The sequence below is a fragment of the Lotus japonicus genome, chromosome 4 (genome assembly GCF_012489685.1).
Source record: "Lotus japonicus ecotype B-129 chromosome 4, LjGifu_v1.2".
NCBI lineage: Eukaryota > Viridiplantae > Streptophyta > Magnoliopsida > Fabales > Fabaceae > Lotus > Lotus japonicus.
This window is the reverse complement of record NC_080044.1, coordinates 62,831,983-62,856,231: the sequence shown is the minus strand read 5'-3', so window position 1 is coordinate 62,856,231 and position 24,249 is coordinate 62,831,983. Positions and strand designations below refer to the sequence as shown.

At 39.5% G+C, this 24,249-nt stretch overlaps 2 protein-coding genes across 3 annotated transcripts; both read right to left on the bottom strand.

Moving 5' to 3' along the window:
- Positions 1–18: 18 nt before the first annotated feature.
- On the bottom strand, positions 19–17,470 carry LOC130710164 (dnaJ homolog subfamily C GRV2). Of its 2 annotated transcripts, XM_057559325.1 has the most exons (22): positions 16,588–17,470; positions 15,676–15,912; positions 15,442–15,529; positions 15,128–15,336; positions 14,278–14,379; positions 14,139–14,201; positions 11,586–13,817; positions 10,832–11,194; positions 10,533–10,673; positions 9,853–10,245; positions 9,246–9,740; positions 8,174–8,397; positions 7,725–8,069; positions 6,899–7,193; positions 5,093–5,545; positions 4,667–5,012; positions 4,219–4,562; positions 3,651–4,115; positions 2,174–2,298; positions 1,160–1,283; positions 598–666; positions 19–464 (listed from the first exon to the last, which is right to left on the bottom strand). In XM_057559325.1, the coding sequence occupies exons 1-22, from the start codon at positions 17,014–17,016 to the stop codon at positions 258–260; spliced, it is 7,749 nt and encodes a 2,582-aa protein (XP_057415308.1). In that variant the 5' UTR covers positions 17,017–17,470; the 3' UTR covers positions 19–257. The 2 variants fall into 2 exon arrangements, with proteins under 2 accessions (XP_057415308.1, XP_057415309.1); XM_057559326.1 differs by lacking the exons at positions 15,442–15,529; positions 15,676–15,912; positions 16,588–17,470 and having other exon boundaries at positions 14,278–14,389; positions 15,128–15,268.
- A 1,123-nt stretch (positions 17,471–18,593) lies between these two features.
- Positions 18,594–23,953, bottom strand: LOC130710165 (uncharacterized). Its single transcript, XM_057559327.1, has 4 exons — positions 20,727–23,953; positions 20,339–20,557; positions 20,060–20,151; positions 18,594–19,511 (listed from the first exon to the last, which is right to left on the bottom strand). The coding sequence occupies exons 1-4, from the start codon at positions 21,825–21,827 to the stop codon at positions 18,803–18,805; spliced, it is 2,121 nt and encodes a 706-aa protein (XP_057415310.1). The 5' UTR covers positions 21,828–23,953; the 3' UTR covers positions 18,594–18,802.
- Between the last annotated feature and the right edge of the window lie 296 nt (positions 23,954–24,249).

Here is a 24,249-nt window from a genome sequence, read left to right as displayed (position 1 = left end):
TTGAGATTACACACAAGATGGGCAAAATCACCTCACTATTTTGTAGCAAAAATTAGTAAATACACCATCCAATTTACAAGGAGAAAAGTGAGGGATGGAAGGTGGGGAATCCCTCTTTACACAAACGAAGAACTCTTAAAAGAAAATTGCAAATGCTTCCCAAAAACCAACCCAGGAGCATGTAGACAACAAAACTGTACAGTGTACTATACAGGTGAGTTACTAGTATAGGCTTTGGATAGATATATGGTTTCGTACTATAGAAACTGATCTTGCTTTCCGTTTATATCAGACGTGGATGGAGGAGATTTAGAATTAGACGGTTGAGGTGGAGGAGCTGTGAGGGCGTAAGTGAGTCTCGATGACGATGAATTCTCAATTAGACCGGCGATTCCAGCAGCTGCAGATTGAGCATTTGAAGGAAGGAACAGATCATGCCTCTGGTCTTTGTACGCACTCCAAACCTGGAATGCAGTAAGGAAAATTCATTGTAAAATATCTATACTTGCAACATACAATACAATTTCAATTGCCAAGAGGAAAAAGTCAAAACTTCAACAGCCATTATATTACTAATCGAGATGTATTGAGACTCACATCAGAATTATTCAATAGTTCCCGCACTTTAGTACAATGGGCCCCTTCAGTGGCAAAGGCATGCAAGACCTGAATCAGCATAAAAGTGTAACTTGTCAGTAACAAATGAGTAAACAGAAATTTGGCACAAATTAGTCAATCTAGATTATTTTCTCTAGAAAAACCATAAATACCATCACTCTCTTTAGTGTTTGTCAAATTGTGCACCTATAATAAGAAATAAAAATACTCGCAGAAAGAAATATAAAATCTAGACTCAATGTAAAGTTGTACAGTGTCAGAAAATAAAGAAATGGGAAATTTAAAGGTGAAGGTCATTTCCATGGAAACCCCCCAAAGACCACACAAACAAAATGCGAACTGATTAAAATTTGAAATCCACTAAATAAACACTAGATGCATTTTAAATTGATAAGAGGACCATAGAACTTGCAGACAAACAATCACACTTTTATCTAGGAGTAGAAAGAAAGAAACAGAACATACTGATAAAGAAGAAAATAAGTAGCAGAGAGATATTCAAACTTAAAAGAGGAAGAATAAAATCGACTGAGATTCAGACCTCAATTGCCAGCACCCTGCCAATTGATGCTTCAGATTCATTCCACTTCATCTGGGAACAAAATCCATTCCTGCCCCCGGCTCTCCAATCAAGAAGACCAAGAAGTACTTCAACAAGACCAACTCTGCAGTGTTTGTAAAGTTTATTTTAATGGAGAGACAGAAAGAGAAAAAAAAAACTACTTATTAACTCTACTTCCATAAACAAATAAGACAATTTTCAAGGATGCACACCTATAACCATTTGAAAGAGTATTTATCTCTCATTATGGGATTCCAATTCTCCAAAGCCATTCATGATCTTCCAAGCAGGATAATTCATTTTTATAAATTTATAGATTATCTTTTATCTCAAGTATGGACCATCTAAACATCTTTCATGAATATCATTACAAAGAATAATTAGGCATATTCAAAACCAAAAATGTGTCACCCAACAAAATAACAAATTTCAAAGCCGTGAAAAAGGTGAATTTAAAAAATAATATTCAGTTTATGAGATAATAAAATTTGTTTCATTTTATCATTGTCTCTTGGTATTACAACTAAGCAGAATGTGAGTGAGAGCATGAATTGAGTCATAGGGTAGTTTAGACAAATGCAGTTCTATCTGTAAAATTAAGAGGTATTTAGTGAATTTTTTAATCCTTGTGTGAAACATCAACATCAAATATTGACTGATATTTGGAAACAGTAATAGTACTGCTTTACAATTTGCTGTAATTTATAAATAAAAACTAACTCAAATTTCAAACTCGGGATCATACAATACTACCATGACTAAACTTCAAATCTACAAAACTAGTGGAAATCAAAGGACTTGTACAAAATTTTACATAATCAGACAAACAAAGACAGGCCTAATAATTGATATTGATTTCATGAGTTTTTATTTTATTTCATTGCATCTTTTGGCAGTTGTCTGTCTGCAACTAATGCAAAGTTCTTCTTGAACTTTGGATCTCCAAGGCACAAAATATTAAATTAATTAAAAGCAGATATATGAGGTACTCACTTAAGTCCTTGAGCAACAAGAGCATCCCTAGCTCGGTTTCCAGCAACCACAAGTCGTTTTAGGGTCTCAAGAGCTAAAATGCTTCCGCCTTGCCACCCTATAGCTTTCATTAGCACTGGAACAACCTGGAAAAGAAATTTGAAGGAGAACATCAATGAAACTTTGTTTGGTCAAAGACAGGACTGATGTGAGTGATACATATAGACAAGTGAAATACGACAAACAAAAGCGTTGTTATATTATCAAATACTCCCTCCGTCCCTAATTATAAGCTAAAGTTGTAAAAATCACACTTATTAAGAAAGCCTTAATTGATGCATTGGTTTTCAAAAAAAATGTACAACTTTCTATGTTTACCCCTATTTATGATAACACTTTTTCATCATTGTACTACTAATGGTGGTGCTCCACTACCAATAAATGCAAGGGTGAATATGGAAAGAAATATTAACTTTTGCAAGGTTAGCTTATATTTAGTGACACAAAAAAAGTCTCAATGTTAGCTTATAATTAGGGACGGAGGGAGTATAAAATAGAACTCTCCCTAAAATGTGAGACTATCAGAACCTGTAAACTTCACATATAATTAAATATTTTCCATAATCAGCAAGATCAAAATCAGCTTCAGTTGACTGGGATGTCCTCCCTTTTTCAATATTTAACCTTTTTCCTTAACAGGAGCATATCTACCCCCATCTCTCAAAATAAATAAATAATGGACTCATCAAAACCAAAATTTCTCGAGCACAGCACGATTTTTCGTTTTAGTTTTTTAGGTGTGGAGGCTATTCAAACGATTAAAAAAAAGATTACCAAAAAATAGTCAGTAGTTGATTTTAAATCTCATGAAACAAGGTCACAGACATCATGGAAATAGAAGATGAACAAAACGGGGGCCAGAGTGGTTCGGGGATACAGGAACTACAGAGAGGATCATTAAGATGATTGAAGAAGAATCACATGACAGGCATTTCACATTTATATTTTTTCTTTGAGTTGCATTGTAAATATGACAATAAAAGGTAAAGGTTCTTGCTCAAAGTAACATGATATAAACCATATAAACCAAAGAGCTTCTTTTAAGCAGGCCCCAGCCCAAAAAAGGGCCACTATCACAGTTTAATAAAAAAAGTTGATGTTGGATATCATATCCAGCAAAAAGGAACGTAAATTAGCAAGTGTTAGAAATATAATATAAAAACCATTTATTTGTCTTCACCAAAGCTTAAACTGTTGGAATTGCTGGTTCATCACATGGTATTAGAGTCTCTCTCTATGACCTAGTGTGAAATTTGTTCCTTGTTCTCACATTATTATAATAAAAAGTTCAATTTCAGCACAAGGTAGGTGGGTCTGTTCATGGTGCACGATTCATGCCTATAATATAAAAATCATTATGTTACTTTATTCAAAAGCTTAAGCTTATAGAATGGTAGGTTCATGACGAACTTCATGTATAATATGTCTTGTCAGATACCTGAGGTGTTCCAACACTGGTTGCTGCCATGGCTTCAGCACACGTGGTACTACCTGCCAGTTGATGCAAGACGCGCAAACAACTCAGGCGCACACGCTCTTGAGGAGTTTGTGTGTTCTCTGCTGATTCATTATCTGGGCCATATGTTTTGTCTGCATGCTTCCCGTCATTTACCTCAGCTGATGACATTGTTTCTCGCCTTCCCTCAAATGCAACAGCAGAAACTAGTTTCGGTACATATCCAAGATACCCAACATGATCTGCTAGTGCAGGGTGCACGCGTAGTAATAAAACAAGCGCAGCTGACAGAAGCAAAGGAAGCTCAGGGTCAACAGCCTGGGCCTCATAATGTGAGGCAGCAATGGATGACAAATACTGGTCTAGAAGACCTTCCAAGAATCTTTTGGGGTTTCTCAGAGGAAATTTGGGATCCTTCAGGAACAGCCGAACATAGATGCCACCAACCTGCATTCGTACAAAAAAAGTGACCACTGATGAGCAAAAAAACAAAAGATTCTATCCATCATTTTATCAAAGTGGTTCTATACACAGATATAGTAGGTGATACCTGTGGCTCATCTCTCATTTCCTGCTGTCCAGATGCCTGCTCAGGTACATCCCAATCAACAACACGACCTTTCATCTGCTCACGGTACAGCTCGGATGCCATAGTGGAAATTTGTGCAGATAAGGAAGCTGCCATTGCTGGCGTCCATACAAGTTCTGGTGTCTCTGTAGTCTGCTCAAGGGCGACTACAACAGCTTCACCAGGTCCATCCCTAATTATTGATACAAGGCCATCTGGAAGGAACCTTGCAAGTGTTATAGCAACCCTTGGTCCATGCATTGGCTGGCTAACAAGCTTCCCCAGCAAGGAGGCTGCCATAGCTCTTTGTTGGAGTGGAATTTCTTCTGCATGGAATAATCTTTATAATTAATATTTATAAATCTACAAGCAGATTCTAGATTCTAGAAATAAAAAAATATAAAACCAACTGAGAAGTCAAGATTTGTACCCTTCAAAGGCAAGAGCAATTGAAGAATGTAAACAACACCACCGTGCTTGGCAGCTGCCCAGGCCAGTTCTGGTGTACTTGCCAATGCATAGAGAACATGGAGAGACCCTTCACGACAACTAGGCACTGAGTGAAGCATTTGTAATAAAAGCAGAAGACTAGATCCATCTGCAACCATGGCTTGCAAACAAGGAGCATGCGCAGTTAAGAGTGACAGCACTGCCAGGCAAAGTTGAGGAATGTTACTGTTTGATGCTTCAGGCACAGAAAAGCATTCAAAAAGAGGCAGTAGCTTGTCTTTATTAGAAAATATGGATGCCAAATTTGGACTATTTGTCAGAAGGTTCTGCAGAAAATAAACAAGATTAGTCAGGCATACTAAATAAAAATGTATTTCAATATAGAGTTAGGCAGTTGGGAACTAACCTGAAGGGAGATCAGTGCTGAACGGAGATATTTAATCATCTCTAGTTCTTCCTTCCCTGTAGATTTTTCATCAGACATTATGCTGGAATTATCCAGGACCTGCTGTTCATTAACAGGTCCATCAACAGCCTCGCTTAGATGCTCAGAAGTCTGAATGAAATTACTGGTTTCTTCAACCTTATGATCAACATCTTCAACACATTGATTGTGCAAAAGATAAGATATGAAGTCGATTAGAGAAACACAAAAAGCTTCGGGTTCACTAATTTCAAAATCTGGCTGATCGTTGTAGACCCTCAAGTAAACATTGCCAATGAATAATTCTCTTGATAGTGCTTTATAGACAAAGTCATGTGATTCTTTTATATCATATGAACCATCAGGACCTTGAGCTGCGCGTTGCTGGTCCACAAATTTCAGCAGCTCTGCCCGTGTTGAAGAGTTCCAGATAATCTATACAGTATTCAAAAGATAGCATCAACTTCTGAGTACAATTAGCATGGAGAGAGAGAAATACTGCATAAAGTAGTAACCTCTACTTTAAACAAAAAAAAGCTATATACGAGTTCATGGATTATCTCAGTGGACGCCAAAACTAGTCAGTAAATAAAACCTATGGAATGACCAAGAAAACTGTAGAAATAATAAATAACCATACAAACTAATATCTAAGATTATATCTACTATAAATTGTTAGAGTTAGGTGCATTATCCTTGTGTTTTTTCTTCATTTGAGAGGGTGGGAGTGGAAAGGCCCAGGAATAAATGGGAGGGGAATGAGTGCTATATTTTAGCTACGTTATTTTAACATCAACACCTGAACTAAATGCGTGCACTTATAATTATTTGTTTCTGGTCACGTAAAGTGAGGAATGAATTTGTAATGAAGCAATAGCTAATGCAAGAATATTTCCTTCTCAAAAAAAAAAACTTACTTTTTGAATATTAGAAACTATATAACTACAAAATAAGATTGTTCAATCCGTTTAAACATCAAAAAAAATCCAATTTCGAAGTTTGCCTGACCAGAAGACTGGTCACTTTTTGCCTGTGTTGTAGATCTTTTTAGCCCGTTCTAAAATTGATTCAGCTGTACCGAATTTATCCAAGGTTCTTTTGGTTAGGAACCTGGTATTTTATTAGAAAATACATGGAAGACTTTCCTAGATTACAGAAAATAACACACTGCAGATATTCAAAGGTCTGCCCTCCTCCCAGCTCTAATGCTCCAATTGCCTCTCAAACGCCTAGATAGTTTCCTTCTAATTCTTTCCTTTTACTTATAAACAAGATGGCCAACTTCTCAAAATATCTCAGTCCCAACTAATCCTAACTAACCAACAAACTTTTAACTCCTTCGACAAACAGACCTAAACTTTCTTGGAAAATGTCAAAAAAAAATTGCAGCTCAAAATCAAGTATTATTTTCTCTCCAAAATTTCTTCAGCTTTACAAATTTTATTCAAAGTTCTCCCAAAATGTTTGTTTTATATCTTCAGATCAAAATCAGCCAGCAGAGACTCCTGTCGCAGCATGCTCATTTTATCAATATCGTGAAATCATCCTCAACTCTTACATCCTAAACAGGCTGAATAGAAGGAAACCCAACAAAATCCAACGACTGACACCTATATTTTATTTTACAACAAATTTGGCCCTTCAAGGACGTTCTAACACCAGTGCAATTTGAAATTAAAATTTTTAAGAATGCAAAATATTCATTTTCATTTGTTGCCAATAATAGTCTAGTTAGCAAGAAAATAAGTGTCACTAACAAAAGGGTAAGGAATGAAGGGGGAAATTCACCTCCGGTGACTCCAGGTTAGCATTTAATTTGGACAGTAAATCTTTGGGCATTTGATCTTTCAACATGCTAGAAAGCTTAGGAGTTAGCAAAACTCTCAGAGCATTAGCAGCTGCTTGATTATAAGGTATTGTACTCCCATCACCACACAAACCACAGAGCCTTGACAGAGCCTGGCAAGCTCTAATGGCATGCATGTTTTTTGCAATTTGAACACTAGCACCAACACCGTGTGATTCTTTCGCGTCAGATTCTTCTGCAGTTGAGTCATACTGAAGCAGTAGTGGCAAAAGGTACCTATCATGACAGAAAAATCAGATGTATAACTGAACAGAACAGAAACAATTATGTACCGCAAATGATTACTGTCAACATATTAAAGTTAAAGCTCAGCTAACCAAGAAGTCGAGAAGTCAATATTTCATGATGACATGGATGAGTTCAGTAACAAACTATCCAAATGGCAGTATTATGACTCAATTTGGAACCTCGTGAAAATAAACCTTTGTGAAATCTAAAAACCAGCTTAGGCTGCAGCTTTATAATTGTAATAATTTCTGACTATATTACCATGGGGCCTAAAAGTATTGTCAAAATTCCATTCGAGCATAAAGCCCAAAATGTATTTCCAGATGGTACTGAGCATATTCTAAATAACACTCATTACAGAAAAGCTTATTTAACAAGCTCTACTCAAATCAGCTCCTATTGAAGCTACTTATTCTACTAAGTTCTAGACTCATCCTCTTACGAACGAACCTATGGTTGAGAACTTGAAATAGATACCAAATACTTAATCCAATGAAACAATAACTGAAGAGGACATACCATAAAACACCAGCCTTCAATAAAGCATCCTGCAACTCAGAGGAAACAGAAACATTGGCAATAGTTTGTAGAGCAGCATCAACAGCTGCAGGTACAAGCTCAAATTCAGTGCAGTGCACAATGTCCTCAATTAATCCAGAAAACTCAAGTATCTCGGCCCTGGCAGCCTCAAATTGACTTAGAACTGCAAATGTCCGCATGATGTTTGTAACAATAACGGCAGATGGTTCATTCCCAGGAGTAGTTGGCTGAACAACATACATGCAACGGGAAAGAAGGGTTGCAAGAAGTTGTACTCCTCCATCTCTTACCAGCTCCTCACCATTCAATGAAGAAGATGCACATCTGAACACATGAAAATTCAATCAAACAACAAATGTTACCCCAATGTGTTTTAAAACCAATTAGCATAATGCTGAACCTCCCAAGAAAAAACATGGAAATCTTACGTTAACCAGACAAGCTCTGATGCAGCAACAAGGAGAGGTGCTCTATCTAAAGAAAGAAAGTTGTTATCATCCTTATCAACAGTAACAGCACTCAGCAACATGGGGTAGCCAGCATATTTGAATGGCTCTAATATGTCTCCATATCTTCTGTATAAAATACATTGTCCCTTCAACAAAAGCAGCAATCTCCAAGGCTGAGGACCTTGCAATCCTTGCATAGTAGCCTGAGTTTTGGCCAAATTAAGTAAATATGTTAAGAAATTAGAAAAGGCATAAATATGATGTAGCTTGCAAATGAAATACAAAAACAAAATCCTTTGGTTTTATAATTCCTAGTAATCAAGGCTATAAACATGCACCAAGAAATCATAATGAAAATGAATCAGCATTACGATCACCACATCCAATTCTTATGCTTGTATATGACCATTATAATTCCTAGTAATCAAGGCTATAAACATGCACCAAGAAATCAGTGAAATGAATCAGCATTACGATCACCACATCCAATTCTTATGCTTGTATATGACCATTATAAGACGGCATGCAGACCTTCGGCAGCTGGGTCATTAAAAGATTAATCATTAATATGCTAACAAATAAACAGGTCAGGAGCATATATGGATGTGCAATGTCCCTGAGGGATAGCTCAAGTGGTAAGAGCTAGAGGACATAAGGGTTGGGGGGAATGAAGGGTGAAGGGGCCAGGGTTCAAACCTTGGTGAAGGAACTAATTTACTAACATCACTAACAACTAACATTTGCCTATCAAAAAAAATATACATGGATGTGCAATTCTTCTCCATATCCAACTTTTTTAAGTCAATAACCCAAAAAAGAAAATAAGAGATCTTCATTGCCACCTATGGTCAGAAAAAGAAGTATAAGGAACTGCATGCATAAGATACTTGATATCATAAACGAGGTGCTTAAGAAAATCATAGATCTTGCATTTTTTAAACAGAGATACTAAAGACTTTAGAATCAGAATGAAAACCATTATGTAGAAACAATCATGCCGTCTTCGTGACATTTATTAAAACATGATTCCAAAATGAAAATTAGTGCCTACCTGCAGGCGTTCATAGGCCTTCTGTATGGCAAGAAACCTCTCCCTTCCTTCAGGATTTTTGTCAGGATGATATTTCATCGCAAGTTTCCGATATTGTCGCTTTAATTTTTCTTCATCAATGTTCTCAATCCGCTTTGACAAGCTTGATGCTTCATCGGCAGTCTCAGAAGAAGTTCTTTTATTTACATCATCACTAGATACATCCTCCAAGGATATTTCAAGGATCTTGCAAGCTTCTTCTTCAGAAAGGTCCATGGGTTTTCTTGTCAACTCCTCACGCCACATTACAAGTAAAGACTGCAGAAACTCTACATGTTCAACAATTGGCCAATTTGGAAAACGAATCTCATCACAGAGGTTCCTAAGATAATAACGGTGACACCACATTTCATCTCTCAGCTCGGGATATGTCACTGGAGGCATGGGGGCATAGTCATATAAAGCATGGCAGTGTTGCGACAGTTTTTGAGGAAAATCACCAAGATGCTGCAAAACCTGATAAAGAGAGAAGGATGATGGGTTCAATTCCACTTTGTGAATATATTCTTTAAAAAGAAATTGAACGAGAGGAAAATCCCATCAGTGGCTACTATGCAGTCTACAATACCTGGCGAATTAGATTTTCTGCCCTCATTTTGTGAGTCCATATTATCTCTGGAGTGTCAGAATCAGAGACCATTGCTGCAGCAAATGCTGCTGGACCACTACGATCCAATACATACAACAGAGATTCAGGGAGAAGTCCACCAAGAACACTGCGTTTTGCCAAAGGCAATGAAGACGAAACTGCAGCCTCTTCACCGCCATGAAATGCTTGATGGACATGGGTGACAGCAAATAATTGCCCAATTGAAAGTAGATTAGACCCCGGATAAGCCAGTGCAAAATAAAATGCACCAGTGCTGTATAGACGTATCATCGCTTTGGGATTCCGGGTGACAATGGCCTTCAGCAAAGCAGCAGCTGCCTCAACAATACTTGGTTCCCCAGAAAGAATGGCCTGTGTTTATCCCCACCCACACGCCCAGAAAAAAAAGTGAATAAAAATATTATAAATATTTGAATTTGTTTCGAAGTTGGCAAAGTAGTAAAACTACAATTGATGAAATAATACTATCATAAGAAAATTGAATTAAGAATGACAAATGTAAAGAGTTATAACCATCAGTAATCAAAGAGTCTAGTCAAAGTGATTTTGAGTTAGAAATGTTTCTTTGAAAAATGCATACTGCAACAAACATTAATTTTTCCTACATGGCTGATAAATAAAACAATTCCCAAGTTTACCTGTGCAATATGTGGAAGGCAGCGTGGACTTGATAAGATTCGTTTTACTCTAGGAGTTGGAGTAACAATCTCTCCAGCATCATCTAAATCTGAATGTGCAGACACCATGCTATGCAATATGGACAGAGCAGTGTCCCCAACCTAAATAAAATATCAATATTCTATTTATAAGAAGGGTACCAGAAAAATAAATTAAAGAATAAAATATTAAACCTATCTCAACAGAATTTAGGGACCACAAAGAAGTCAAGTCATTAGATATAAATAAGCACAGCCTTCTAGCTGCAACATGAGGATACCTGGGGTGGGGTAAGGACCGGAACTCTAAGAGCAAGAGCCCAACGAAGCTCACGAATATCACGCAACTTCTTCCAATCTAGCATCCCAGAAGCCCAACACCTTGTTGTCCAATCAATTTCCTTTTTGGACCATAACCTTCTAATAGCATCTTTTTCCACTGGCCCAAGTTGAGCACCATCTTTGTCAATATACATCCACTCCTTAAGTGGTTCCATAAAAGCAGTAGCTGCTAATAAATTTGATTGCAAGGGAATAGATGTCCTCTCTGAAGTTTCATGGACCACTGTAAGCAGATCTACGGCTAATACACAACCTCCAACTAGAACACAAGCCTCTACATTTGATAAAACCTTCATTAATGCCTGAAAATGTTTAAACCATTGTTAAATTAAATATTCAAACAAATGAAACAATAGAGTTGGCAAATTGTAATGCTTGCTCAAGCGCTTTTAATAACACCACTCCTCTTAGGAAAATAATTAAACCAATGTGGAAAACCAATCCTTTGCAATTAGCAATAATGAAGGTCAAAATTTAAAATGTTTTTATTTGGCCCAAAAACCGGCCAAGATGTTAGTAACCAAAACATAAAAGCACAAATATTACGAAAAACTTCAAACAGAAGTATGACACAACACGAAACCAAATTAATTCTTCGTCCTCTTACTCAAAGAGAAAGCAAAACTAGGGAGAGGGTAGTCGGGGCACACTATAGGACAAAGCAAGGAAAAAGTAAACTCAATATATACAAACCTTTAGAAGCAAAAGAAGTCGATTCCTCAAAGCTCTGTCATCTGTCCTATCCAAAAGAACAGTAGTGTGAGCTGTACCTTCAAAGGGGCCTATGGTCTTGTAATGCTGCTCATATACAATTGCCATTGCCCTTGCACAAAGCTCCCTCACTGATGACCCACCACCTCCGCCAAAACCATCTAATCTACCCATGTCACACCAATCATCAGATGCACCTAACTCATCAGGAACAGCACCATCTACAGTAAGCCCTGTGTCTGCATCACACAAAAAACGATGGTACAGTGCTCTAAAGAAAGCAACTGGATCACGCAATGGGAAGTCTTGAGCCCTGCCACCACTGCCACTCTCAAGCAGTAGACGAAGATAATACTGACCCACACAAACTTCTTTTGACAAGCTCGGGTAACGAACACAAAATTCAGAGTAGTTCCAAGATATTTGTGGTACACTCTCAACCCCTGTTATCATTTCCAAGGTTACACCACCTGGAACAATATCTTCAGTACGCTCTTTCTCGACATCTAGTTTATGAACTTCAGCTTGCAAAGATTCTCTCAACTCTTGCCTGGTACGCTCATTCCAAATCAAGTCTGCACGATTGTGATCAAGATCAAAAGCTCTCCAAAATTCAGGCCAATTCATTAGAAGCCGACCAGATCCTACAGGGGTGTTCTCCACAACAACTTGAGCAGGAGCTGGAATGTCTGCATTCTGCAAACCAACTACATTGCTGTCAGGATCAACCGAATTTGAAAAATCAGATCCCTGAGTTTCGTTTGAGTTATCTGATGCCACAATAGCTGAAGCCACAACAGTCGAATACCCATTTTGTGCTTCTCCAGTAGGAGATCCATTGGTCAAATTTTCATTGATATGAGGTATTGAAGATTGAACAATTGAAGCCTGTCCAGAACTGGGGTCCAAAACATTTTTATGATAGTTATCTGAGCCCACAAGAGGACCTACCGTCTGCCTACCAAAATCAGAATCACCAAAGTTATGCGCTGAAGAGAAAGGTTGATCTTGAGAGGTTAATCCTTTCCCTAAGCGACCTTTCCTTTGCTGAAGTAAACGCCTTTTTCTTTTCTTGGTTGATGACTCTTCTTGATTTGTATCTTCAGCAAGAACTCCATCAAAACGTGTATGCAAATAAGCAACAAGGCCAGGAGGCAGAATTCGAGACAATAACTCCAAAGCTGGTTGATAGGAGTCTGCCCAAAGAGCAACAAGCTGTCGACTAACTTCACGCCGCTCACCAGCAGGAAGAAAAAGTGCGTGCAGTAAGTGTCTCAATAAAGCACCATCGCGCAGAGAAGCATCCCGCATGGACTCTGCAGCAATAGCATCTTCTTCTGCAATTGATCGCATTATTACGGCTACTGTTTCTCTAACACTTTCAGCAGGGTGGCCAAACAGTGCAAACAAGCGACGCTTCAACCCAGCAACTTGGCGTAACAACTCAACAAAAACAGTATACTGGGTAGTCTCCCCATGTGGATCACAAATCATAGCCTCAAGCACTTCAACAACAGCCATTGAAAGTAAAGGTGATACGGATATGGGCTTTATTCTGTTGACAAGAATAATTATATAACTAGGATTAGCAAACAATACTGACTTTGTATGCATAATGGTAGCATGCCACTCTCCTTTGGAATCTGCTACATTTGCATCACCAGGCCCACCACCAATGAGTACAGCAACAAGCCCTGCAGCCTCAGAGGCTACACCTTCTGAACCATTTCTGAGTAAACCCATTATCCTTCCCACTGCTGCAGGAAATGACATCACGTGGGAAGCAGCACTTCTTGAAGCAAGTAGTCTACGTAAACATGAAATAAAACCCATAATAGTTGCTGCAGCTTTTGGGGAAGGGGGTGGTAATGGAGGAGACTCTGGAGGAAGATTTGGTGCTGCAGGAAGCATAGTGATCAAGGCCATCAAAGTAACCTCAGGCACTTCAATGTTTGGAAGCACACCACTATATGGTATACAGGCATTGAACTCCCTTATTCTACGCCATAGTTTAGCCCTAGATCCAGGAATTGAACCGCCTTCAGCCACAGCATCTTTGGCAGCAGCTGCTAAATGTTTCAGATGCACAGATGCACTTTCTACATCAGCAACAGGTTTTTGTTGACCATATTGCAAATAAACTCTCCCACAGGGAGGATCAATACGGTGTCCAGGCATCGTCAGTCTTGGCAATATAGGTATGGCACATTGACCCTATAAAAAAACATCACCATATGTCAAACATGCACTTTACACTGCATTTTCCAATAAGAAATGCTTTTTTTCTATAACAATACCATTAGACATAACTGCCTTCAGTTCAAGAACAGGTTCAGTTCAACATCGATTAACAAGACTGAGAGCGTGTTCGGTTTTAGTTTAAAAAACTTAATCTTATGTTTGAGCCAGACCATTTAGTGACATACATTTGGGTGCACTTGAATTCGTGAGATTACACACAATATATCATCATGTTTCAATGTACAAATACAATCATAGAACAATTCTTAACCAAGATGAGATACATCTACCTACTTCAGTTTGCAAAACATCACGAACTGCTGCAAGTAAGCTATCACGAGACGTGCTTGCATAAACCTACAATTAATGACATGTGGATGAGAAAGTTTATAGAATAATAAATCACAACTAGAGTATCATAAAGAAGGCTTACATGGATGGGACATCCATCACTAAATTCAACTGCAAACATCTGGGGCTCTTCGGCAAACCGGACAAGAGCACTCACAGAAGATAAAGGACGAACAGTAACAGCCTGCAAACATCTAGTAAAAATTCTCAAAATTTGACATAACCCTTCTAACTAAAATCAGCTTACATAATATAAATGTATTAATATGATATTGCCTATTCAAGAACACAGTCTGCATAAGACTATTGACAAACACATGAAGGCATACCACGTTGTACTAAAGATGCCTAAAATGTTCAAAATTAATGTATTTCCTTAAATGGATTTTACCTCAGACATCACAATTATGCTGCTTGGTTGCTGTACTTCAAAGTTACGGGCTCATTTCTTTAAGCTCTTACTTAGGACAAAGCTTTTTAATAAATTAAAAAGTGTGTTTAAAAAATGTAATGATCATTGGATAAACTTTTCAAAAAAGAAAGCCAAAATATAAAGTTTTAGTGCTTTTCTTGGAACAAAAAAGTTGTAGCATCAAAGTGTTTTTTCAAATCTTATCAAATGCACCCTAAATGTTACAAGTTTATAAAAATCAAGAAAGTCACTTTAGGTCAATAACTCCAAAGACCTACCATTGCACATGGCTTGTACTTTTAGTTATCAACATCTAATACTGTAATGGACTAATCGCATTATCCAAATTTATTTGAAGTCAAAACAATATCTCAGAATACGGTGTTTTGCCATTGCTTCATTGCTTGTGCATGAGATTCCATCAGCATGTATCAATGATTGTAATATAATACACAAATTTTTAATGTACTCAGAAATACTAAATCCTATTCGTAAATAACTTAATAAATGCCTCACTTACTTCATAGTTCTCAGGACGCCTTTCCACTAGTGAAACCTTAGTTAGAATGAGCTGTCGAGATACAGAATCGCCATGATCACCTAGTCCTCCTTTTGGGCCAACTCCTAAGCTTAATCCCGGAACATTTAGAGTTCCATGGGCAGCAGAACGCAATCGTGTAACAGACCAACCCCCCAACGGGGTATCTTCGGCACCAACTGCCTCTTTTGCTGCATCGTAATTATATGTTTAAGATTGAAAAATAAATACATTGCACATAAGATAAGAAAAGACATTGATGATTAAGGAACGTAAACAAGGTTATAACTAGTTACCCCTTTGTTTTATATACTCAGAAATGGATAGAGTCTGAGAAGTTTCCACAGACAAGGACACGCCAACAGTGGATTTAGCAGTTTTTGTCTGCAACATAATTTACACACTGTTATTATTCTATATTGAAAACATTCTTACAAATGCTGCCTTATTTCAGTGTCAAAGGGTGAACTAATTTGAGATGCTAATATCCAGCAGAATAATTATTTAATCTTGAAGAGAGCAATCCATACCAAATTCGAGATAATAGCCGAGTTCGTGCACCCAGAAGCAGCTTGGAAAGCTTTAGATTTCCTTCCATACAAGGGGCAAAGAACAAATCCGCTACCATGGTCAACATTTTTCTTTCCAAAAGCATCAGAGAGAAGAATAATTGCAGGGGAATCCATGTCTCTAAAATCCAAGCACCAACGAAGGTCACCAGATTTTGTGTCAATAAGTTCTACACCGACATAAGTTACTTTCAATTTCTGTCATAATCACCAGTCACATAGGATTATTAGTCAAGCTGCCCACCACATACAAGTTTTTGGTATATAGAAGTTCATATCACAATATATCAAAGGATATAACATATACAAAAAGGAAAAAAGAAAAACCCTCATCTCTCCATCATCCTAACTCCATAGTTCGTACAACGTGGCCAATCCCTTTGACTTAAAACCTTAGAATCACTATCTTCTCTCAATGCACATCCTCAAATAAAGAAAGAACATGCTACAAAACAGTAACATACCCTCTTAACCATTGCAATCTAAAAATGAAATCAATAATCAACAAGCACGCTTGTCCATTCTGGAAAAAGGAAAAACCCTCATCTCTCCATCATCCTAATCTCCTCCATAGTTCGTACAACGTGTCCAATCCCTTCGACTTAAAACCTTAGGAGTTAGGATCACTATCTTCTCTCAATGCACATCCTCAAATTAAGAAAGAACACACTACAAAACAGTAACATACCCTCTTAACCATCGCAATCTAAAAACGAAACCCATAATCAACACGCACGCGTGTCCATTCTTCACTTACAAGTCAGATAAACCTCACAGAATCTTTTGTTTTTTTTTACTATCTATCAACATTGAATTATCAAAAATAGAAGAACCCCAGCAAAAAAAGGAACTAAACATAACAAGGTAACTTACAAAAGGAAGCCACTGAGAAGCCCGTCGCCGGAGATGAAGCACCGGGAACTCAGCCACCGGCGCCAACCGGTTCCACCGTATCCGATGCAGCTCCGTCAAAATACTCGCCCTATACCTCGACGAGAATTTCATACCCTTAAACTTCCCGCGGCCATCGGTCCGCACGCTAAGGTTGAACTCATTGGAGTTGTCATCGCGTCCAATGATAGGCGCGGCGCCCTCGAAATCACTGGCAACATCGTAGGAGTTTGTAACAGCAAGCGTGGAAGGGTCAAGAGTAACAACAGCGACGCTGGAGATGCAGAGAATCCGCTTGTATCGTCCGCGCCACGAGTGCTTGACAACCATGTACCGAGCCAGATACTCAGGCTCCTCGAGCGGCGGAGGTGCTAGACTGGGAGCGACGGAGATGTTGCCGGCGCCGTCCATGACGACCGGCGGGGGGAGCGGGACGGGGCGGTTGAGATCGGAGGCGTAGCGGCTCACGGACTCGAAAGTGGGGAGATGAGCGAGGGTGTGGACACGTGGCGCATTGTGGAAGCGGAGGAAGAACCAGAGTCCCTGCGACGATGAAGCCGCGGGGCTTCGAGACTGATTCGCCCCCAGTTCTGTGACTGAAATGCGGTTTTTGGTGTTCGATCGAATCGAACCCTAGCTATGGTTCAACGATTGGTTTCATCCAATGCGGAGTTTTCGATTCGAGTTAGGAAGGGGAAGGTGAAGGTTGATGGATTGGGAATTGGGGAAGATTGTGGAGAATCGAATCGGAGCAGAGAGATGGTGGTGATGATGATGATGATGATGATGATGATGATGGAGTTGAAGGAGTAGCAGAAATTGGAGAGGGAGGGAGAAGAACGATGCAGGGGAGAAAGGGGATGAACAAAACGCACCGTTTAGAGTGATCATGGGTGACGTGACGTGACGTGGCGATGTCTTATTCGTTAAGGTCGTGACAGCTTAACAGTTGGGACTTATTACGAATTAAGATATTTTTTAAGATAAAGATGCTGGAAATTCTTCTATGTCATTCTGTCTAAAATAGATGCTTATAAAAAAAATGTAAAACAGATATACTTGATTTGACGGTATTTTCTCAAAATTGGTTTGATTTTACGTGTTATAATTAAGAGAAAAAAATTGTATTGGTTCTTCTAGTGGTTGGAGTCAAGCTTCAATGTGGATGGTAACTTTAAGGAGGTAGACAATTGTATGGGCATTGGCGGTGTTAGTTCGTGATGAGTATGGTATCTTGGTGGGTTATGTTCCTTCGAGGAGGGTGGCAACCATTTGCTGGCTGAGGTACGAGAAAGGTTCACTCTAGTGTGAAATTGAGGTTGGAGGGTTGTTGTTTGTGAGGTTAATTGCGCGGGCCTTTTAGACTCTATGGAAGATGTTGATAGCGTGCCATTTTTCCTCATTCATGAGGAGATCAAGTTGTTGCTTCATAGCGATTGGATACTGTCGCTGAATTTGATCCCTAGCTCATGCAATTTCGGTAATGGATTGGTCGGCAAGGATGAGTGTGCGTTCTCCGTCCGGTGGTGACCGTATATTAGATGATCCTCTTTATGAGTTAGAGACTCTCTTATTGAAGGACTCCCTAGTGCGTGTTCGTTTTCATTTTTGTTTTCTCATCTATGAAAAAAGTTGTTGATTTTTAAATATTTTTCATTTTTTTACAAGTAAACAATCTCGGTCTCTTGCATGATATAAAACTTATTTTCTCTTAAAAAGTATAAATAAAGGATGTGGTGAAACCTTTTATGTCTAGAGGATATATATCATTAAGGCACTAAGATTACTTTTTAAAAAGAACTACATTGAAAAGGTTTTGAAAATATTCAACTTTCCTATAAAAAAAATCCAACTTGCAGATTTTGCATATGGATTGTTCAACCATTGCTAGAAAAGTTAGTGTTCCCAAACTAGAATCAAAGAGAAATACATTGCTTATGTTTTGGCACTAGGAAGTAGGAAGTTTCATGAACGTACAAATCAGCCAATGTTTGAAACTAGAAACAAACTAGCTATATAAAACGGGTCAGTTTCAAAATTTACAATGAAACAATAACCATTGCCCTATGCAAGTACTTCCTTTCAATTCCAACATCCAAACACAAAGTTCTTCCTTTCATTTGATGACTGAAGAAGCTCTTCCTTTCATCAATTTCAACATCTAAACACAAAGTTCAATAAAAAAACAGAAATTAATTCAGGAAGAAACAGGGGAAGTAGAATTATCAAAAGTAGACCCAACATGCTGAATTACAAAACCATAGATCTTCCTCTTCAACTTTTCAATCTTCTCTGTCAGCGAGTGATTCCCTTTGGAAACAACACGGTCCAACCATGCATTCACCCGCTTCAAATGCGATAAAACAACAGCAATGGAGCCACCATCCAGGGGCAGTGATTTCTTCCTATCAGCAGTGTACTCTCCAAACACTTTAAATCCTGCTTCAAGGGACTCCTCAACAAAACGCAGAAACCACATTTGCATTTCAGATATCAAACTTGCTCCCAACTCAACTGTGTCCTTCATTCCATTACCTCTTTCCCACACACCAGCATCATTTACATAGGACTTTGGGGATGAAGGAGTTTTTGTATGGTTCTTAGATGCACCCAGAGAGTGCCGCTTCGACAAGCTTTTTTGCAATGTCAATGGAGGATCGACGCTGGTGCCTGTAAGAAGGGATACTATCTTGAGATCAGTGGCCAAGGCAGTTTCAACCCACAGAGAGAGTGATTTTGATTGCTCTGTTGGAATGCTGTCATCATATGTCTCAGAATTATGGCTATTCGCAACTGATTCAGCCATCGTAGTTGATCTGATAACATCGTCGTAGATTGTAAAGAACCTGTCTATGGTTGGCAAAGGATTTCTTGGCTGGCTCACGGAGCATAGTTCTGAAAACATGCTGAGGTAGACAGAAGAAACATAAAATTCAGACCAAAATTTGAAGTTACCAATTAACAAGAAAATGAAACATGTTGTTAAAATGTAATGCAAATTTCTAGAATGTATTAGAAAGCTCTAGAAAATGATAGAAACATAGGTAATGTCAATTGCTAGAAATCTGTAGAATGAACAAATAATAAAAAATAAAGAACCGACATTATGAGTCGGTATGTAAGGCCTATAAATAGGCCAGTGATCATTGCATTGTATCGAGCAGCAAGTTCAATCTTGCTAGCTTCACTCCTCCAATCTATATGTGTTTCTACTTTCTATATCATTTCCAAATTCTATAAACTATCAGTACCACATTAATTGCTTCAAAACTATTTTCACCAAATACCAACTATTCAATTATCAACACATGTTACATAAAAGATATGAACTTTGAAACTCTTGAATATAAAATGGTCATTTCCAGTGGAAGGTATAAATTGAAAGTTGAAACTTCTAATAGACTCAGAAGTTTAGATTATGATAGAATCTATTCCACTACAAAGTGATTGTCACCTTAAATTCCTTATGATACATTCAGTAGCATTTGCCTCCTCTAATGCTTCAGCTGCAGCAACAGAAGCGAGAATCTTCCTTTGCATTGCTTCCTGAATTTAGATGAACAGAAGATAATCAAACTTATTCTTATATGATATAACTACAAAGCTCATATAAAATCTCTTCAGATAATTGACAGTAACATTTTCTTTAGTGAATTCCAAAATCAGCTTCTACTATGTCTAATTCCATTATGATCACTACAACAAAGTACTAGTAATTTTCAAAACTCAATACCTTTCCAAGCTTTGAAAGTTTGGCAGACACTGCATCAAATGGAACACTTCCATCAGTCCATTTCTTTTCATGAACTGTGATGCCCAGAGCTGCAAAATTGGACTTCTCTTGTTCCATGGAACTCTGAGGAGAGCCAACTTTAGTTTTCTCATTGGAGGAAGAATCATTGCTCCCAGGTTTGTGACCACTCACATCACTTAGTCGCCTTGACATTGCAACCTGAGAAATCACATCAGCTAGTATCAAATTGTGCTAAGCTTTTTCACAAACACATTATCCGCACAAACAACTTGCTAAATTTACATTCAAACTTTCCAGTATAAGCTTCATCGAAAATTCATTGCTTATTTAATTCAATGTTTCTGAGGTTGGGTCAAGGTTCATATACCTGAGTGCGTAAAATTGCTTGAGAATCAACCCTATGTTTAGACGCACCACCACCACTCTTTTCTTTGTGTTCAGCTTCAACACCACCAGAATGCTCATCCCAGTTCTTCCTCGAATTCTTCGCGGACCCGGCAACCGCATCGGAGGCCCTGGAGACGCCGCCGGAGGACATCTTCTTCTTTCCAGCAGAATCCACCACGGCGGGCGAGAGCTTCAGAACCCCGGACAACCTCCTCCCAGGAGAAATCGAAGCTCTCCTCGGGCTCGGCGACGGCTGCTTCCTCCCAGTCGTAGGAGACGGCTGCCGGTACCTCGACGGCACAACAATCGCCGCCTCCCTGCTCACCTTCCGATTCTCCTCGCGGGCAGACTGCAAGCTCGGGACAACACACTTGGACGGCACCGGCGACGCCGATCTCTTCCCCTTCCCGGCCGGCGAAGGATCCCTCTCAGCAGTAACAGAACCAGTCTTGCTGTTACTATTGTTAAATTTCCCGGCGGAGTGCGACCTCTTCGCCGTCGCCGGAGATGAGAATCTCTGCGGCGGCGCTTGATTGTTCTCTCTCGGCGCAAGCGGCTGCCGGGAAGTAACCGCCGCCGCCGCAGCCTTCTGCTGCGGCGGTGCTTCAAGTGGAGTTTGATTGTTGCTGCTGCTGTTGTTGGAGAGGTAGAGGGAGAGTGGATCGGAGGAGGAATCGGAGAGGGGTTGAATGAGGAAATGGCGGGTGGAGTTGTTGATGCGGGCGACGAGAGGCTCGGGGGTTCCTTGGAAGGGGTGGCGGCCGGGGAGGGGGCGGATGGAGGAGACGGTGGGGAGAGGGGAGTGGAGGTGGAAGCGGTCGACGTGGATGAACTGGCCGAGTTGGAGGCGGTTAGAGAGGATGAGATCGGTGTCAGGGTGAGAAAGGAGAACGTAAGTAGAATTGAGCGAATCCGAGAGATTGAGGTAAAACCCCTGGTTAGACCAGAGATCGGAACCGGCGAGTGCAGGGACGATTCCGATGACTTGGAGGAGAGGAGACCGGTGGTCACCGGTGACGCGGGTGTCGGAGTTCATGGCTTGTAATAGCTTGAGCAGGATTCCAGGGGTGAGAGAAGCCATTGTTGTTGAGAGAGAGAGAGAGAGAAGAGAGAGCGGTTTCTATCTGTGTTGTTGAAATTCAAATTGTTTTGTTTTGTCCCGTTACTCACATCACATTAGGGATGGCAGAGAAGCCCGAACCCATGGGCACCCGACCCGACCCGACCCGATTTCTTGGGTGAAAACCCGAGTTAAATGGGTTCGGGTTCGGGTTCGGGTTTTACCCGATCACTTTTGGGTTCGGGTTTGGGTTTGGCCAAACCCGCACCCGAACCCTACCCGAACCCGGATCTGTATAAGTGAAACCTAAGTATTCTGCTTGTGCAGTACAATATATGCAGCATCTTGCATATTAATTTAACAGTAACATGGCAATTACAATGCTACATTACATAATATAGCTCTCTTCACAGTCTTTTTCAGGTCGGGTTTCCGAGTTCAACTGTTTGTTTGAGGTTGTGTGCGGGTGTGGGTACGGGTCGGGTGAACCCGAAACCCAATGGGTTCGGGTGTGGGTTTAAGTTCACCACCCATTTCGGGTTCGGGTGCGGGTGCGGGTGTGGGTTTTTGATTTCGGGTTTGGGTTTGGGTTTGGCAAAACCCGCACCCTACCCGACCCATTGCCATCCCTACATCACATGTTGAGTGTTGCTATGTTCACTCTTGAGTGGTGGATTCATATGATGCTATTTATTATTATTTTGAATTAAGCGGTGGTGGTGCCCCAATGCATACGTTACCGTTGTGAATTTTAACGGCTTAAATCCACCTCATCTGTGGTCTCACTGATCTTGATCTTTTTGACTTTTTAATCTAACGTTCAAGATCATTTACTCATGGAGGCATGCACTATTGAGTTTTTGTTTCAAAAAATTGTGAATGTGATGTGATCATAGCTTTGATCAAAGAGTTTCTAAATGGGACAAGCATTTAATAAAAGCACCTCATAAACTAGTTTTGCGTTAATAAGTTAGCTTGCTAACTAAAAATTGATAGTTACTTTGTTAAATTAAGTTTTTGGGTTCATTTACTGTACACAAGAAAATCCTTGTGTAAGGTTGCACCACCCTAGATTTATCTGTTGTAGTAGGTTACTTTTCAGGTTAATTTTTTTTTTAACTGATTATTGAATCTGGTTTAACATTATCTAATTTAGTTTCACCAAAAAACAAAAAAAACCACCACCACCTTCTTACGATTCTTACTGGAGAGAGGAGAGGAGGAGGAGAAAGTGGCGGCCCCGGCGGTAGGAGGAGAGGCTGCGGTGGCACTTGGAGCGAGGCTCTGGTCTGAGGACCTTGCACTAGTCCTTCCTCCACCACTCCCTTCGTTCTTCTCTATCATTGTCATCATCGAGAATCATCGAAGCTCTACCTTCCGTCACAAAAGCCACCACCTTTCTTCTTCAGATTTGGGTTCTTAATAACAAAGTCACCACCTTTCTTTCTTTGATTATGTTGTTGAGGGAGGAGGAGGGTTTTGCAGTGGAACAGGTGGAGAGAAAGTGGTCGGCGATGGCTTCAATGAGTTCTTCTCCGATTTTCCTCTCTCTCTCTCTCTCTCTCTAACTAAGTCTTTCTCTGATTCTGTTGTTGAGGGAGGAGGTATTGGGGTTGGGTCTTATCTGGGTTCGTTCTACTCTTGAGGGAGGAGAAGAATTTCTGGTCTTTATCACAGAAGCAGGAGAAAATGAAGTTTTTCAAATTGAGAAAAACTTTGCGTCAAGCTGTTCCAAAAGAGAGGAAGCATTCAACTTGTATGAGCACCCCCAATAATTCAAATTAGTTTCGTCATCATAATCTTCCAAACTCAACAACTTTTGGGTCACAGTTACACTCATTGCAAGCCACAATCAATGTTGTGCTATAGAAATAATTCACTGATTCGAAAAGGAGAATGTGGGTATGATTGAAAAGCAGCAAAGATTCAAACTTGGTAAAAAAAATTGAAATGGGTCGTACCAAAAAGCAGAGTGTTGGAACATGTTGCCATGCATTTTGTCAAAACAACCGATTGTCGAAGCAGATGCCGTGGCATCTGACCTCGTGAAGCTAGGGCATCAGTCCTCACCTTGTGTTTCTGTTGTGGGCCCTCTGAAGATTTATTGAAGATATGTTTTTTGAGTTACTTGAGGAACAAGTAGCTGTCGAGAAGGGTTTTGATTGTTGGGTTGTTATTTGTTGAAACAATATTTGTTAAAAGATTGGTTTCTATCTTTTCTTGTGCAATAAGAAACCGAATCTATCAAGATTGCGTTTTGAATTGCTGTTACTGCAATCTGTTTCTTTAGCCCGTGCCAACCCTAAAGCCCATGCTACCGCTGCTGAAGTCTATAAAAGGATGAAGACCTAAAACGTGAAGATCACCGAAGCTGATAAGAGAGATCGTGTGTTTTAGGATTTGTTATTGTGCTTCGTCCTTGTTATTTGTGAATCCTCTTTGC

Coding starts and splice junctions, on each gene's coding strand:
- LOC130710164 (XM_057559325.1), bottom strand. CDS start 17,016: ATGGACGGCGCCGGCAACATCTCCGTCGCTCCCAGTCTAGCACCTCCG. Junction 9,741..9,852: donor CAGAAAATCTAATTCGCCAG/GTATTGTAGACT, acceptor TCTCTTTATCAG/GTTTTGCAGCATCTTGGTGA. Junction 2,299..3,650: donor CCAGTGTTGGAACACCTCAG/GTATCTGACAAG, acceptor TTTCTTTTCCAG/GTTGTTCCAGTGCTAATGAA.
- LOC130710165 (XM_057559327.1), bottom strand. CDS start 21,827: ATGGCTTCTCTCACCCCTGGAATCCTGCTCAAGCTATTACAAGCCATG. Junction 20,558..20,726: donor AAGCAATTTTACGCACTCAG/GTATATGAACCT, acceptor GTGATTTCTCAG/GTTGCAATGTCAAGGCGACT. Junction 20,152..20,338: donor AACTTTCAAAGCTTGGAAAG/GTATTGAGTTTT, acceptor ATCTAAATTCAG/GAAGCAATGCAAAGGAAGAT.